This window comes from Miscanthus floridulus, chromosome 1, assembly GCF_019320115.1.
Source record: "Miscanthus floridulus cultivar M001 chromosome 1, ASM1932011v1, whole genome shotgun sequence".
Classification (NCBI taxonomy): Eukaryota; Viridiplantae; Streptophyta; class Magnoliopsida; order Poales; family Poaceae; genus Miscanthus; species Miscanthus floridulus.
This window is the reverse complement of record NC_089580.1, coordinates 11792980-11810200: the sequence shown is the minus strand read 5'-3', so window position 1 is coordinate 11810200 and position 17221 is coordinate 11792980. Positions and strand designations below refer to the sequence as shown.

The 17221-nt window shown below is 44.6% G+C and overlaps 2 protein-coding genes across 2 annotated transcripts; one reads left to right on the top strand and one right to left on the bottom strand.

The window, feature by feature from the left end:
* Positions 1 to 2342: 2342 nt before the first annotated feature.
* Positions 2343 to 5364, bottom strand: LOC136544046 (endo-1,4-beta-xylanase 1-like). Its single transcript, XM_066536351.1, has 3 exons — positions 4921 to 5364; positions 4651 to 4828; positions 2343 to 4326 (listed from the first exon to the last, which is right to left on the bottom strand). Exons 1-3 carry the CDS (start codon positions 5319 to 5321, stop codon positions 2647 to 2649), a joined length of 2259 nt encoding a protein of 752 aa, XP_066392448.1. The 5' UTR covers positions 5322 to 5364; the 3' UTR covers positions 2343 to 2646.
* Positions 5365 to 12529: 7165 nt separating this feature from the next.
* On the top strand, positions 12530 to 13314 carry LOC136472938 (EPIDERMAL PATTERNING FACTOR-like protein 2). Its single transcript, XM_066470641.1, has 2 exons — positions 12530 to 12699; positions 12787 to 13314. Exons 1-2 carry the CDS (start codon positions 12613 to 12615, stop codon positions 13057 to 13059), a joined length of 360 nt encoding a protein of 119 aa, XP_066326738.1. The 5' UTR covers positions 12530 to 12612; the 3' UTR covers positions 13060 to 13314.
* Positions 13315 to 17221: the final 3907 nt, after the last annotated feature.

Below are 17221 nucleotides of genomic sequence, written 5' to 3'. Positions count from 1 at the left end.
CTTAGAAATTTAGAATGTTATAAATTTTCCATATCTATAATTTTCACTATAATTAGAATGTACAATAGTATTATTGACAAAAGACAAGGAAACACTGAATGAACTAAATTGCTCTTAACTAATTTGATTTAGGGGTTCCTAATTGCATGTCACTAGCTTATTGTATATTGTTAGCAACTACAAAAACTATCATGCGCGATATGAAAGTTCTTTCAACAATAAATTATTTTTTTGTATGCTTTCCTCCTTTACAAATAAATCTTGATAATATAAGGACATTAACAAAGTTGACAAAAAACAATTTGTGGCCAACCACATTTTGTTAATATATTTACATATTATAGCAAAAGAATACTATTATGAAACTACATTTATTTCCAGATAAATCTACTCCTAAAATTTTCAATATCTCAACCCAACCAACCTTAGTGTTACTACAAATTTCTTTGGGAGCCTTTATAAAAAATAAAAAACTTTCAAACTTTGGTAAACTCTAATCATGATTAATGATTATTTTATTGATTCTTCTAAAAACTTCCCCACATCAGCCATGCATGGAAAAACTAGCGTAAATAACCCTATAATGTTTATCTAATTTACTTAACTATACTGTTATGAAAAAATAGCCTAATGCCTAAGCTTCATCTAAGTTACCATATATGCTATCACAAAAAATAAGCAACCTCATAAATTTGCATCTGAATTAGTAAATTCCTACCTCCGCTATTGTTAAAAATAACCCAAAGTATCATCTAGATTATTTGTATATACATTGCCTACACATGTCATTATAAAATCCTAAAGTACTCGTATATATGCCTCTAAAGTATTATTGCTAGCATTGTTAATATAGGGAAAAAAATAGCACAAGGTATCCATGCATAATGTGTGTCATCATATATAGACCACGTATAAATGTATGCAACAAACCCTAAGCATGTCTAACACATAGTTGAAGCTAAGGTTTCAACTAAACACATGTGAAACACATATGGAAGCAACAAGAGAAGGGGAAAATATGAATAGGGATGGAAAATATATAAGCAAATTGGTGGCTCAAATCTATCACAACCAGATAAAAGAGATAAGAAAGTGTCTGGGCCTGTTCGCTTGGACGAATTTGGAGGAATCTGGAGGAATTTGTGAGAGCGTGAACAATGTTTTTCATCCAGGAACAATGAAATCCGGCTGGTTTTCATACCAGCCGAACGCGGCCTATATATATATATATATATATATATATATATATATATATATATATATATATATATATATATATGGAGAGGCTATTCAGTAGCCGGCTACAAAATAAATTATTCTGTAGCCACCTCTATTTACTATAATTTTATATACTAATTTACCATAATGTCAATACATATTTACGATAGTTGGTTTACTATAACACATGGGGATATTTACCATAACATTATATTAAACCACTTAGTAAGGAGTTACTATAATCTCGTAAATTAACATAGTAATTATCATAACTCAAAGTGGCTACAGAATAAGTTATTCTGTAGCCAGCTACAGGATAGTAGTTCTATATATATATATATATATATATATATATATATATATATATTGTTTGAATATGAAAATATGAGAGCATCTCCAAGAGTCTTTCTAAATCTCTCTGTAATTCATCATTTTAAGAGCCATTTGCATAAAAGTCATTTTCTATATCTTTCAGTTTTTCTATATCTTGTGTGCACTCTAGAGAGCTATTCTCATTTTCTATCTTTAGCCAGCGGAAAATCCTGAATAGAAGATGGCTAAATTTGGATAACAAAATAAAAAAATTGTTGGAGGGTATTTCTTCATCAAAATCTCTATTCCTAGTCATTATGAATGATATGGAGAGTCTCTTGGACAGAGTGTTAACTAAGCACATGTCAATACACACATGTAGGTGCCATGCAAATGTGAAAACTAGAAATGAGGACAGAAAAGTATATAGATAAATTGATGACTAAGGTCTAACAAAACTAGATAAACATAAGAATTAAATAACTATACAAGTTTTAACTTTGAAAATAAGTTATACACATATATTAACCTGCTGGGAGTGTTACGTACTATTGAAGCCATTGATTTTTTTTAGAACCTTATAAAGCGTTCAACCAGTTTTGAAGTCAATAAATACATGTGCATGCATTTCAAAGGGAAACATTGTATTCCCTCCATCCTCAAATATAAGGGATCTAGTGTTCAATTTGTACTAAAATACAAGGTATTCTGAATAAGATGCATGATTGAGTATCTCATTCAAAAGAATTAAAAGAACCATAGAAGATTCAGAAACAAGCTAAGTACACAGAAGAAAACAATATGTAGCCATTCATTCCCGTTTTTGTATTTGTTGTGAACTTGTGATACATAAAGTGTGTGTGTGTGTCTATATATATATATATATATATATATATATATATAGAGAGAGAGAGAGAGAGAGAGAGAGAGAGAGAGAGAGAGAGAGAGAGAGAGATATGAATTTGATCAGGCCCTTATTCCTCTCACGAGAGTAGTTACCGGGCTGGCTAGCTGATAGGCGTAAAATAAATAGTGCAAATGTGTACTATAGCTAGGATGCCATCATAGACACCGTATTTCCCGCCATATATGATTTGAACGTGCACGCAGTAGTGCTCACACTTTAATGTTGAGCACCAGGGGCGCGTCGTCCTTGTCGACGGTGAATGTCTGGGAGACCTTGCTGGTGGGGGTGGTCACGTCGACGTGGTACTCGCCGTGGTGGCCGCGGAACTTGTACTCGCCGTTCTCGTCGGCGTGGCCGTGCGAGTGCGTGAGCCACTCGCGCTTGAGCTGCAGCAGCCGGCGCCCTGCCTCGTTGACCTGCCCCTCGGCGTCGACGAGGTGCGCGTCGTCACGGCTCATGAAGAGCTCCCAGAAGCCCCAGAGCATGACGCCCTCCACGGCCGGGTGCGCGTACGCCTCCCGCAGCATTACCTCCAGGTCGTCGGCGCGCACGTGGTCGTTTGCCGACGACACGTCCACCTCCGTGAACCAGATCGGCAGGCCGAGCACGGCGAGCCGGTCGAGCACGGAACGGATCACCGGGCCCACCGGGTTGCTGACGTGGCCCTGCAGGCCGACGCCGCCCACGGGCGCGCCCTGCTCCTGCAGCCCGATGATCTGATGGATGTAGGCCTCGGGCGTGGCGCGGATGTCGCACATGCTCTCGACGTTGTAGTCGTTGACGAAGAGCAGCGCGTCCGGGTCGAGCTGGCTGGCCATCTTGAACATGGTGGCGCAGATGTCCTTGCCCAGCTTGTCCTGGTAGAAGGACCCGTGCAGCATCTCGTTGTTGACGTCGTAGTGCTTGAACTTGCCCTTGTACCGGGTGAGCAGCCCGTTGATGCGGCTGCTCACGGCGGCGGACAGGTCGTCGGTGGACAGCATCTTCACCCACTGCTGCACGGCGTTGTCCACCTCCCAGAAGATGCAGTGCCCGCGCACGCACATGCCGTGGTCGGAGCAGAGGCGGAGGAGATCGTCGGCGTCGGCGTAGTTGACCTGCCCGCGCTGCGGCTCCGTCCAGTACCACTTGAGCTCGTTGCCGAACACCGCCCAGTTGAAGTTCTTGGTGAAGAAGTCGACGAAGTCCTCGTTGTCCATGTTGGTGCGCATGATGCAGGCGCCCAGCGGGAAGCTGTTGGACACCTGGCGCACGTGCACCTCCACGCCGTCGGCCTCCTTGACGGCGGCCCCGTCGGCGCCCGTCACCTTGAGCACCACGTCCCGCTTGCGCACCATGTCGGTGAGCCGCTTCAGGTGCTTGACGCGGGCCTTCCGGTCCACGGGGAACACCTGGAGCCCCGCGACCATGAGGTCGACGCCGGCGTCGGGGCCCTGCACGTACACCATGACGCGCGACGCCGGCTTCGCCTCCACGCGGAGCGCGCCGCCGACCTCGTACCAGCGCTCGTCGCGCGCCAGGACCTGGCCGCCGTTGATCCACTGGCTGTCGACGGCGAAGGCGATGTTGATGGTCTGCGGCGCGCCGCCGCCGCTGGCCTGCTGGGAGCCGACGCGGACCCAGGCGGAGACCTGGTACGTGGCGTAGAGCGTGAGCTTGTCGGTGATGATCTGCGCGGGGCCCATCCACGTCTGCGTGCGGTTGGTGACGTGGATGTGCTTGCCGTTGAGCGGCTCGTCGTCCAGCGCCAGCGACTCCTGCGCCATGGGCGGGAGAACCCGCGGTCCGCCGTCGTGGACGGACAGCGTGCAAGGGCCCAGCGGAAACCAGCCGTTGAGGCCGTCGTCCAGGTTGCAGTTCTGGATGATGTTGACGCCGTACACAAGATTCTGCACCACAGCAGCAACCAAAGTAGATTGCGTTGCGTCATCCAATCCAACGGAACAGTGAAATGGAAGGTTTAGTATCTGACACACACTGGTACTACATTTTTCTGCTCTGTACGTTTACCGGACTCAACAGGTTAAGGTGCTATGTCATATTCAGAGAAACGTGAAGAAACATGCACGTATTGCAGCAGATTTGCCGCAAGAGGCACTGTAGTGAACTGTCCGGGCTACTCGTGTCCGTGTTCGTGTCCGTCAGATAATGCAGTACTGTAAAATGCATGGTGTGGTGGTGAATGTAAATCCGAGGAAACTGTGTTCAATCACCTCGAAGTCCGGTGCCGGCGCCGGCGGTGCCTTCTGCGCGTGCTTCACCACCAAGCTGTCGAGCAGCACGTCGACGCCGGCAGTCGGCCCTTCGATGTAGATGGACGCCTTGGCCACCGTGCTGTTGAGCAGGATCTTCCCCTGCAGCTGCACCCACTCCTTGTCCGACACCTGCGACCTGCACACCCCATTCCTCCGTCAGAGCCAGCGAAACGCAGCGCACCCTTCACGACCCCCCGCGGCGGCGAGAAGGAAACCAAGCAAGCTTACTTGCCGACGCCGAGGTACTGCTGCCTGCCGTCGGCCGTCTGCACGCTGAGCGTGGCGCGCACCTCGCACGGCGCCACGGCGGCCGCGCCGCCGCCTCCTTCCGCCGCCGATGAGTGGAGGCGCACGGTGGCCGTGGCCTCGTAGAGCAGCTTCCGCTGCAGGCGCGCCGTGACGTCCTGCTGCACGCCGTTCCACGTGTCGGTCCGCCCCGTGGCGGCCACGAAGTACTTGCCGTTGGCCGGGAGCACCTTGCCGTCGTCCAGCGAGTCGTGCAGCTCGATCTTGCACCCGTTCCCGGCCCAGTTGTCCAGCCCGTCGTCGAACTCCGGGTTCAGGATGATGTTGTCGTCGCCGGCGGCGCCCTCGCCGACCACGAGCCCCGCGTCGCCGCCGATCGCCATTATCGCAGTGACCGATCGAGATTACCGTGCTACCGGTAGGTTACTCGACCTGGTTAATAATCTGCTGATGAGGCGAATGCCACGCGGTGGTCACGTATATATACGGATCGATCCTGCGAAATGCGTGGCTGGCTGGGATTGCAAGCTACGTAGAGGAGAAATTTGCATCGCTCGCTCGATCGATCGGTTTCGTTTCGCCTTGACGAACACTTGATCTGCCTCTGGCTCATGGTTAACGACGCCATATCCACAAACGATCTGCCTTGGACCGGATGGTTGCTTCAGCTTAGGGGTTGAATTACCAGGCGCGCGACATAATCCAATCTATCTGCATGATCGATCCCGGCCAAGCCAAGTCTTGCACCGCAATATACGGCTCTCGTTTTCCATGGAACTGGAAGGCTGGAAGGAAGTGCTCCTTGTATGGACGTATGCATCATGGCGGTGGATGAGCGCTGCAGGACGGGGCACGCGTTGGAGTGAAGGCAGGAGTGGCCTGAAGGCTGACGAAACACACTGGCGCCAGTGGCTCCTCCACCGGCTCCTGTAAGCAAAGAACCGAAGGGTCGGGCGATTAGCTAGATTGCGTTTGAGCAAATGGGGATTAAGAGCGGGAAGATCACGGCAAGGCTTCGCATGTGTGGAGAACGGCGGCCGTATGCTAAAACTGGATATGCGGGGGCGGTTGGGACGTTGCCGTCGCGGGGAAAGGCGCAGCATCGCCGGGCTGCCATTGGCTTGCTGCAGCAGCGAGCAGGGGGGGGGGGGGGGAGCCGCTTTGGCACGGCTCATTCAAAACGGCTTCACCGATGAAGCCAAAGCCGGTGAAGTCAGAAAAACTGGTTTTTTTCGGCTTCCAATTTATTTTAACTCCGACTTACAAAACGGCTTCACGCTACAATACCTCGATTTACGCAAAATGGATGAAGCATAGGTTCTTCCAAAGAGGCCCTCGGCTCGCTGACACAGTTTTCAGTTTTGTGTTGCGAGCAGAACAGTGGATGTGAGAGGAAAAGATAGTGCGGGTTCAATTCTCGATGAAGAATGGAGCTTTCCTTTGCAGATCCGGCCCATGCAGTAGCAGACGTGTTGGCCTGCATGAGCGCGGGCTGCGAGCCTCTGGGCTGCTACCTATTGGGGCCGGAAGATGCACGTGTTCGAGCAACATCGAGTTTTGTGGACTGTGTGGACTCTTCAGCCCTCTTTTGTTTTGCTCCCAAGAGCCCAGCCCGTCTAGGAAAAGGTAGTGGTGGAAGGGCAGGGATAAAAAAAATAGCCCATGCCGGATAGTGAAGGAAAATGGGAGTAGATCCACACCAAACTGCCGATGAGCCTTGTTCCTCGCTCCTCTTCCCATTCGTCTCTAATAATGTTGAAGTTTAAAGTGCAACAAATTAGTAGATCTAGACCACCGATCGATCATCTAGTAACAATGTGCCATATATACTTAGTGTTAGCCAGCGTTACTCACCGAATGATATGGTGAAGGGTCCTGAGTGGACCAGCAGATGATCTGGTGTCTATGTGCATAGTTGAAGTTCAGCTTGGGCATGCTTGCTTGAGTTCACGGTATGATTTGGTGGCATGACCTTGTGGGGTCAACGGATCATCTGGTGGTACTACGCAACATCTAGTTCAAGTTGGACATGCTTACTGCTGTGCACCATATGTATCTTACTGGTTATAGTGTATCGTCTAGTGAGAAATATTTGGAGAATCTTCGATAGTTACCGTTAGCAAACAGTGGAAATAGAAAGCACCGTATAATCTAGTGCCCACAATGAGGCCCTACGAATCATCAGGTGGTGCTTTCTTCAGCAATTCTTTTTTGAGCGTTTGGATGCTCTCTCATGCCTATATATATGTGTGTTATGTAGATCATTTGGATCCCTCTTGAATCCCTGGAAGGTTAACACTAATGGAGAGGCATTGAGCAAGGGTTGAGGGCACTTCAAGTCAATGAGAGTGCTTACGAGTGGTATTAGTGTGCATCCTTATGTTGTTGGCTTGGAGTTTGATCAAGCGAAGACCAAATACTTGTTACTCTTGGAGTTTGGCAGCTCCTAGACGGCCTAATGGAGGAATAGGTGACTTTTTTCATGAGAAGGTGATTGTTGGAAGGCTCCTGACTTTGTGTTTAGTTTGTAAAAAAAGACTCGATTACCCATATAGTGGAGAATGGGTACTCGTAGTGGATCTTAAACTTTGGTGATTCAAGAGAGCTGAACCCTCCTTAATGGGTGATCCAATGTTGATTAGGGGGATAGTGGCAACTACTTTGACACCATGGAAAAATCCGGTTGTCTCTTGTCCACTCTTTTCTTTCATAATAAGCATTATTTCGTTGTTATCTTGTTGTGTGTTGAGGAATTGTGTGAGGCTTATGCTCGATTTGATTTTGTGTTAGTGTGTTTCAGTAGCGAGGTTTTATTCTTGCAGTCTTCTGAGGACTATTTGCTTGTGTGATTCAACTAAGGGCATGATATATTGTGATGGTCCTAAGAACTCATTTTAGTATGCTTTTGAAGAAGTTTTAGGGTTGGTTCTTGCCTACAAGTGATAATAGATGCACATGCACATAGGTATTTTTGGTTACTACTTCCATAGTGATAATCATGGATAATTTATACCAGTATTTTGGGTCATGTTCTTTTTTTTTAGAATTGGGTCATGTTCTTTATAATGATTGTGTTGAGTATAATTTATAAAGAGGTAGGTGTTTTCCTCAAAATAATAGCTTTATTTTTCTTCAAATAATATGGTAATTTTAAAGCCATGAAGAAAGACTTTTTTCTAAGATATGGCCCTGTTTGGTACAGCTTATCTGGGAAGCGCTTCCTAGATAAGTTACACAAATTGTAACACCTCTGGTGTTTTGACCTAGCACTAAAAACTTGACATGTCATCATATGCATTGCAAAGCATTCATAAAGTAGAAAATTTTGAATGCATTCACTAAATAAGCTTTATTTCATAATGTTGTTATTTTATGTGATGTGATTCAAAACCCTAAATAAAGATCATGACCACAAGGGTCAAATTTCATGTGATCATGTGAGGCCATGTGTCATTTGACTCAAATAACCCTAATGGGCCATGTTACTAGTCAAAAATCAAAGTTAAAGTAAAAAGGTAAACAAATCAAATTTGAATTCAAATTCAAATCATAAAAGTCCTTTTTGCCCCTTTTGTCTAATTCAAAATCCATTTGGAATTTGGGGTTGTGATAAAAAGCAAAGTTGAAGATTATTTTATAAGGATCAACTTTGGTATTCGAAGTTTTTCAAGTTTACATATAAAATTTGGAGTAATTTTGAAATGATTCAAATACTCAAATGCACCCCAAATTCAAATTTCAAAATGGAGGAAGAATTTGAAAATGTTCCTTGAAGAAAAGTTGTAGAGTTTGAAAAGTTGAGCAACTTTTATTTTTGGAGATTTTCAACTTCTTTAGAAAATTTATGAGTAATTTGCAAAATTAACACAGTGGCAATTCTGTAAATACTTCAAAATTGAAAATCGGCTGAACGCCACCTCTCTGCTTGCCGCCGGTGCCACGCTGTTGTCACCGCCGATCAAATTGCGCTGCTTCCTCGTGCGTTGACACGCAACCGGTGCCGTGGCGAGTTCGTTCGTGCGCTGTCGACGCCAGACGTCCCCTTCCCGGCTATAAATAGCAGCAACCGTCGCCATCGTCCCCGTTTTTCCCCTCTGCTCTGCTCTACCGCCAGTCAGCTCCGCCGCTCGCCGTAGCCACCGTCGAGCCGCGTCCGTCATACCCAGCTACGCCAACGCGATCGCCTCGGTCTTGCGCTCCTCTTCGGCTTGCTCGCGTTGCTTGGGTTGACCGGAATCGCCCAGCGCAACATCTTCTTCCCCGAGACCGGCCGGAGCTCCGCCACCATCGATTCGACGTGGCCAGGCTGTTCCAGACCGTCTCTGTCTTCACCAAACGCACCGACGTGATCGTGGTGAGCTACTGAACGCGATACTCGCTTCATTTTAGACTCTACTGCACCGTTGCCGGGGTTACACCGTGAGCCGTCGTGCTCGAGCCGCCATGGCCGGCGTGGGGCTCTCTCCGGTGTGCTTGCTGCCATTTTGAGGGCTGGGATGGATTCATAGGATGGTGTAGATCATTTAGGTGCGGTCTGCCTCGTCGGAGCGTCGCCGTCGGCGCGTTTTGGGCCGGTTAGTGATGGCAGCACCGCCGTGTCCTGTTATGTGACACTGACAAGTGGGGTCGGGTTGTCAGTGAGAGAGAAAGAGAAGAACAATAAGGTTTTGGTATTTTCTGATTTTGAATAGTGCTGAATCTTTAGAAATTTGTAAAAAAATAATCATAGCTCCAAAAATTCTGAAAATTTGTGTGTAGCTTCTGTATATGCTCTAGTATGATTCAAAAATTTGAAACTTAAAATTTGAATATATTTTTAATGTTCAAATATTCAGTCCATTAATTGATAAATGCAATTTCTATGATTTATGTAGGCCACTGTATAATTCCAAAAATTATGAAATTTGGTTTAGTACACTAATTTGTCATGAGGAAGCTTACATAAAATTTTAAGGTCATTTGGAACAAGTTCATTTTTGGGCTTATTTCTAAATTAATTCAAAAATAAATAAAAGCAAACCCTAAGTGTTTGATTAGTGTTGAATCTTGTTTTGGTCATGTTTTGTGACTAGTAGGGTTTCAAGATTCATTTGATCAAGTCACATATGTGGTTCTTGATGGTAGAATTGCAAGTTGGTTTTGTTGGCTTGCAACTGTACCGTAAAGAAAAGTCGTATTCGAGGTGTTTTTACATTTCATGTACTGTGAAAGCATCATGTTTACATTATCATCATGTTAAATCATATGTTGTCATTTTGTGTAGAACCCGAGAGTGAAACGATTCTAGTTGAGCAAGTTCTGGAAGAATCCCCGATTGTCACGGGATTCGATAATTGTGGTACTGATCCGGAACCTGAGATCGTCAACGAAGGCAAGGCCCGGTTTATGCATAAAACCCTTACCTTGTTACTTTGAAAAGTTTATCACCTATGTTACCTATTGCATTAAGTTGATTAATTCAAATGTTACCTACTTGATGCATTACCTACCTTGTTAATTGTTTACCATCCTTAAAGATGATTTCTTTTACAAAGGCGTAGAATGCTTAGTATGCTTATGGTAGGTTTTCAAAGTAAAAGTTTTGATACAAGCAAAGATGGCATACTGGCCAAAGAAAGAAAGAAAATGGAATGAACTAGAGACTAGTCGGATGACTTATCTTGAATGTTGGGTAATGTTGCCGACTATGTCGCTTAAAGGCCACTCATTGTGGATCTTCTGAACGAGACACTTTGTAGTACTGGTCACATACTCCGGTAAGCCTACTTCGGCTAATCCGATACTAAGACGAATGTCCACGCACTAGGAGTGGAGAGATGGCGGGAGTAGCGTGTACCCTCGTGGCTGGAATGTGGCCGGATTTGAGGTGTGTTGTGCTCTCGGGTGACGTGGAGACGGCTTAGTATAGGAGGATCCGGTAGCGAGGTTGATATATGCAAGATTAAGTTCTACATATGTCGTGTGATAAGGAATCCCCAGCTGGGACTTGAATCAATTCGAATTACCGGTGCTCCACGAATATGGAGACTCGATTCATTACAGAAGCAATGCAGGACTGGTGAATTACTAAAATATGAGAAAAGAATGGAATGAGAAGGAATGGAATATGGAAAATGTACATTTAGTTGAGATAATGAACTAAAAGGACTTAGGGGTAAAACTCGAAAATAGGATAAGAATAGTAAGCTTTTGGCAAAGAACTTTGAATCTTGCTACATCCTTACCTTGCCCCAAACCCTGCATCTCTAAAAGTCTTACACCCCTTTACGTCAGGTTAGTCTTGTTGAGTACTTTTGTACTCAGGGTTTGTTAACCCTTGTTGCAGGTGAGTCGCCTGCGCAGGCTTGTTTTGGTCCCTGTTGCATGTCTATGTTTGAAGTCAATGACGATGAGGAGTGATGAATGGCCTTTGGACAAGGCACTAGTTTGTATGATAAATAAAGTTAATGTAATATTATCCCGCTACTATGGTTGTATGACACTTATGGTATTGTAAGTTTGAAAACAACTGGTTTGTAAACTATGTTATCTTAAGACTTCCGCTATCTTTACTCTGATGTATATATTTGAATAAACTGTTGTAATCTGCAATGTCTGTGATTGGGATCCTGTTCGAAAAAGAAACGTGGATGATTCGGGTTTCCCGAGGACACCCGACAGACCTGTTGAGTTGTTGGGAACTCGTGAACGATATCCGAGGTCTGTTAAGACAACGATAGGTGCATGTGGGCCCGATTTCTTAGAAGGTTCTGCCACACAAATAGAGTAAAAACAGCGGTCAAAATAAGCTGGTCTGATCCAACTTATGTTTTTTAGTACAAATAGGAGCTGTGGGAATAAGCGTGGCCAGAATAAGCTGCTGAAAAGCATGACGTTTAGCTGTTGATTTCAGCTTATTTTAGCCATAAGTAGCTTATAAGCTATACCAACCAAGCCAAAAGATAGAGCCTGGTTGGTTGATGGCTAAAATTTAGTTATTAAAATATGGACAAGCCAAAATTTTTACAGCCATTTGATTCGTTACCATCTTAAAAACTTGCTAATATCTTAGATTTGGTTTGCTAAATTTATGACAACTATTTTGGTTCAACTTTTACTTGCTATATAAATAAATATTTGGCATGATAAATTTTGATAGCAAATTAATCATCATAATTGGCGTGTTTGCTGGTTGGTTTCTGGGTTGGTTTGGACTGGCTAGTGATTGTTTGTTGTGAGATGAAAATACTATTGGCTAGTTAAATAAGTCTGACCGAAACCAATAAACAAACAGGCTGAATAATTGATGTCTCTAGGAGCACGCGCAAGCTACTACTACTAACGTAGCAGGTGACTAGGTGAGGACACAAGGTACGGCGCACTACATGTACACGGAAAGCGAGCTGAGCTGACAAAGGGGAAAGCTCAAAGCAGAGCCTGATGAGTCAGCCGTTTCTTGCCAGTTACCACCTGTCCTCTTCCTGAGAGAATCCGACCAAGCCTCGCACATCGGCACACAAGGACACGGCCGCGCGCATAAAACGTCCGCACGAGCATCGCAATTTCTATCTGAAAACTCTGAAAGTCTGAAGACGACCCAGCTGGTGGCCAACTTTCGCCTTTCTCCTCCATCATCGCCTCCCCCATTCTATCCCTCCCCACTAGCTCGCCTTTTCCGATCTGCATCATCTTCAAATGGGCCATCTTTTCCTCCTCCTGGTAGCCCTCCTGCTCACTTCCACGCGAGCCACCGCCGTCCATGCCAGAGCTTCCGTCATTGAGGTCAGTGGCAACCAAATGGTTACAGTGTAATGCTCTCAACATCAGCTCCCCTCAACTGAAGCTTCCTTTTGTGGTGTGCTCTTGCAGGAGGCGAGCTTTGCAGGCATCAGGGGCGTGATCGGATCCAGGCCGCCGAGCTGCGAGGGGAGGTGCAGGTCCTGTGGCCACTGCGAGGCAGTGCAGGTGCCCATATCTCCGCAGCAGCTGCAGCAGAGGAAGAAGGAGGGTCTCGGCCATGGCAGCAGAGCTGCTGCTGCTACCACCGGTGGAAGAGCAATGCCGGCCTCCTACGACGACCACTCCAACTACAAGCCGCTGAGCTGGAGATGCAAGTGTGGGCGGCACATCCTGGACCCTTGAAACGCCAGCACCAATCGACCGCAACGGAAGCAATCTGCTTGTGGACATAGTGTAATAGTATAGGATCTCTTTTGGATTTGGTGATTTGTTTTCTACTTCCTCTTATAATCGAGGTGTTGTCCCTTTTGGTACGGTGACCACTCCACTGGAGAAACGTATGCTCCAGCTTCCGCTTTGTAGTGACAAGCGTATGATCCTCCTGCGTTACAAGGATGTTTTGCTGTCAGTTAACTCGACGCTGCTGCAGTAATTTTGTCAGAAGCTAGGTAATTTTGTTCAATCTTGGTTCGCCTATCGTGGCATCCAAGCTAGGTAATTTTGTTCAATGTTGGTTCGCCTATCTAAGCCATCTGTTTTACCACCGTACTTCTGTTTGTCAGAAGCACATCCAACTATGTTTTCCTCCCATTGGATCAGCATCTTCAGCATTTTTATTCAGGCTTTTTTTTTTTCCGAGAAAGCGCTTTGCGTGTATGTCATGAAGAGCATTTTTATTCAGGCTCTTTTTTTTTAGAACGCGCTTTGCGTGTATTTCATTAAGAGCATTTTTATTCAGGCTCTTTTCAGTCTTACACGCCTCCATACTAGGGATACATTGTACGTATGGAATGAGTGAAATATGCTCCGAACAACAGACTGCAGGAAAGGATGTTCATCGTTCGTGTTAAAGGACGCTAGAAGCTAGAGAAGCTAGGAGCTATCTCGGTACTCCCCCCATCTAAAAAAGATGGAAATTTTGCTTAGGCCTTGTTTAGATTGCAACTTTTTTCAACCTGATGAATAGTACCACTTTCGTCTTATTTGGTAAATATTGTCCAATCGTGGACCAACTAGGCTCAAAAGATTCATCTCGTGATTTCCAACTAAACTGTGTAATTAGTTATTTTTTTTATCTACATTTAATACTCTATGCAAACGGCTAAAAATTGATGTGATGGAGAAAGAGTGAAAAAACTTGAAACTTTGATGGGATCTAAACAAGGCCTTACAAGGAGTCAAACCATCTGAAGTTGGACGGTTGGACCAAATATATATAAAAAGCTATGTGTGTAAAAAATATTACTAGAGTCATATAGTATAATTTTATAATAACTATTTGAAAACATACACGTTGATACTATTTTCTATAAATTTTGTTAACCTTATAATTATGAGCTTGATTGGTTGATGGAGATTTGGTTGCTGAAACTAAGGTGCAGCCATTTGGTGTGTGTCGACGTCCTGTGCCGAGGACACACGTAGCAAGTCGGAAGGATCCGTTCGATGGAGTTGTAGATCCGCCTAGCTTCAGCGCAAGGGTGGTCGATCCTGCGCACTCCTCCCGAGACGTATCAGTCAATTTGACCCTGCAATTGACAAGGAGAGAAAGCTTATAAGTAATTAAGGACGGAACATGCCGATGTTACTAGACAGTCCCGAATGTGCGACTTTGAGAGCCGATATGAAAGGAGATCGACTAAATAGCCGATTCCAGCATATTCATAAGAATAAATCGGTTAAAACTCATGAGGTTGTATAAGAAGAATCGGTTATCATTATGAATGTCATTTTTAAACAAATACTGGTCACTGGTAAAAAGATATCAACAGTAATTAGTTCATGCTAAGCCGATGACTACAAGTAATCGAACTTCTTTATAAAAGAAACAGTTCATCATCATTCGATTATTTAATAGAAATAAATCTAATGAACATATTAGATCTTATCTATCGCTATGACTAGTGGGGCATAAGGCAGAATCATGCAGGCCGTAGAAACAACAATAGACTCGACGACCCTAACTTATTACTAATATCAGTGGGGCATGAGGCAGAATCATGCATGCCATAATACAATAATAAGATTATGGGGCTAACACATCTTTCAACCTATCACTACTTCAACGATCTCATGATGCGAACTGTTCGTGAAAGCGCTCGATATCGGCTAAAACAACTGATTCAGGCATAGCGACAGTTAAGATCATGCCCTCTCAAGAACAGATCTACCAAATAACAATCACTACTCCACGGTGTTAACAGTGGGGTGTGAGGCAAAATCACATAGGCCGTGATAATGGGCCATGGAACAGTTTTCGCTAACCAATAGATCTACTCAAGATCAAACACGTCTTAACCGCACGCTATGTACGATCAAGATTGATGTAAAACAGCTGATAAAACATAACTCATCGTTTAAAGTACAGATTAGATAAGTTTTAGATTAGCAAACAATTGGCTAAAAAGGATATAAGGCCCATCTAGATCAATCCCAATCGGGCAAAGTGATATTGTTGTAATTAAATAAATAATAGAAGCAATAAGCAATATCGGTAACTTAATGAATCTATCCGAAGGAACGCCGCCCTTAGATAGAGCCGATAACTTGACCTTGATCTAGTTCATGCAGTGGGGGTCGACCAGATCGATGCAGCCATACTTGAACTAGGCAAGAATCGATAACTAACTTATACCAGAGTCACAGTGGATGTCGACCGAATCGATGCAGCTATACGAACAGAGGTATAAGCCATAACGATACTTACAACAAGCAGTGGAGGTTGACCGGATTGATGCAGCCATACTTACTGAAGAACTTGCCGAGATCTACTCTACTCCTACTCCTAAGGGATGGCCGGAGCCGAAAAAGTAAATGACTTGTATATTGGATTGATTGTGAGTTTTATAATAGCCAAGGTTTGGTATTTATACCCGGAATCTACGCATGACTCCTATCTAAGCACGACTCATCACAATCTTTGGCCCTACGAGAAAACATTCCTAATTTAAGATAACTTAGACTCTAATCTTTCTCTTTTTGCAGAGTCCAACATGTTTTCTCCTGGCGTCGATCGTAGTCCTCGCCGTCATCTACTGGCGTTACCTGAAGAATGCCGATTCTATTGCTGCATTTGAATTAGCTAATTTCGATCTGCACACAACTGCTTCTTTGATGACATGATCTTGGGAGCTTTCAAATCCCTGTGAGACTTCTTCTAAATTTTGGTATAAACACATGCCCCCTAATTTTGGGATAAAAATAATTTTATTCCAAAATTATCATGTCTAATTATCCTTAATTGGTTCGCAGTCACGGGTAGAGAATCTTGATCTAGGGTTTACTGTTTGTCGCCGCCTACGTCAGCCCATGAGTTTATGCTTCAAAACTTTTACAAGAGCATCACTGCTTCACGGGTCACTTGGATTCATCTTCTCGGGCCGGCTATAAAATGTCTATCCGACTCTAGTTAGAGCAACTCAACAATCCAGCCATGTTTTTCTTCCATCTACTCCCTCAAGTGCTTCTAGCTCCGCCGGACCCTTCATGGTCCATTCTTTTGTTATGAAGATCTTGAGTGGTTAGAAAAATTCTTGTGCATATGGTGATTGTGTCGCTCATTCTAGCGTCTTGTTGAGCAAGAGGATCAGCTACTGCGGCTAGGAGAAGTCTTGTGATATCACCTGTGTCTTCTCACCATGCTCGCAGAGCTATTCTAGTGTTTGCAAGGGCTAAAATATGTGGACACTTTCCCCTTGTTCGTTCCACCAAATGCCCACCGAGAAAACCACAGGCTTCTTTCCAACAGTTTCCCAGCCACCGAGGAATTAGCTGGGCATCTATTGGGCGGCCTTTCCCTTTTCCTTGCACAATTCTATCAACGGGCCAATATGACTCGGTTCATGATGACCTTTGGCCTTGTGGGGATTCGGACTCCCTTCAATCCAAAGAAGTTTTGGTGGGTCGATTTCTGGTCAATGTAAATTCTTCATATCCACCCCATGATATTTTGTAACTCGGTGAAGTAATAAGTCCAAATTTATTATCTTTTTGTTATTTGTCTCCTGAATGTCTAGAGTGTCGATCCGTTTCCATTCCTGATTTCAATTTTACACCCTCGGCGAAGTCTATCTTCTTGCCTTCCCGGGCTATACATACGGGCCATGGCTCTGGATCGAAAAACCATTCGCTTCGTCTCAAATCTCCTACATCCTTAGTATAGTTTCTGCTTTTTTATAGGCCTGAGATCATGGAGAACAACATTAGATCTGCTGAGGAGACTCTTGATGGATCTGCATCATCATGCCAGCGCATCCATCGTCAAGAGGGCACACCTCACGATGCTCCTATCATTTCAGAGTAGAGGGCTAACTTTGCTTAGCCTTTAGGGTCATCCTCAGCGCTA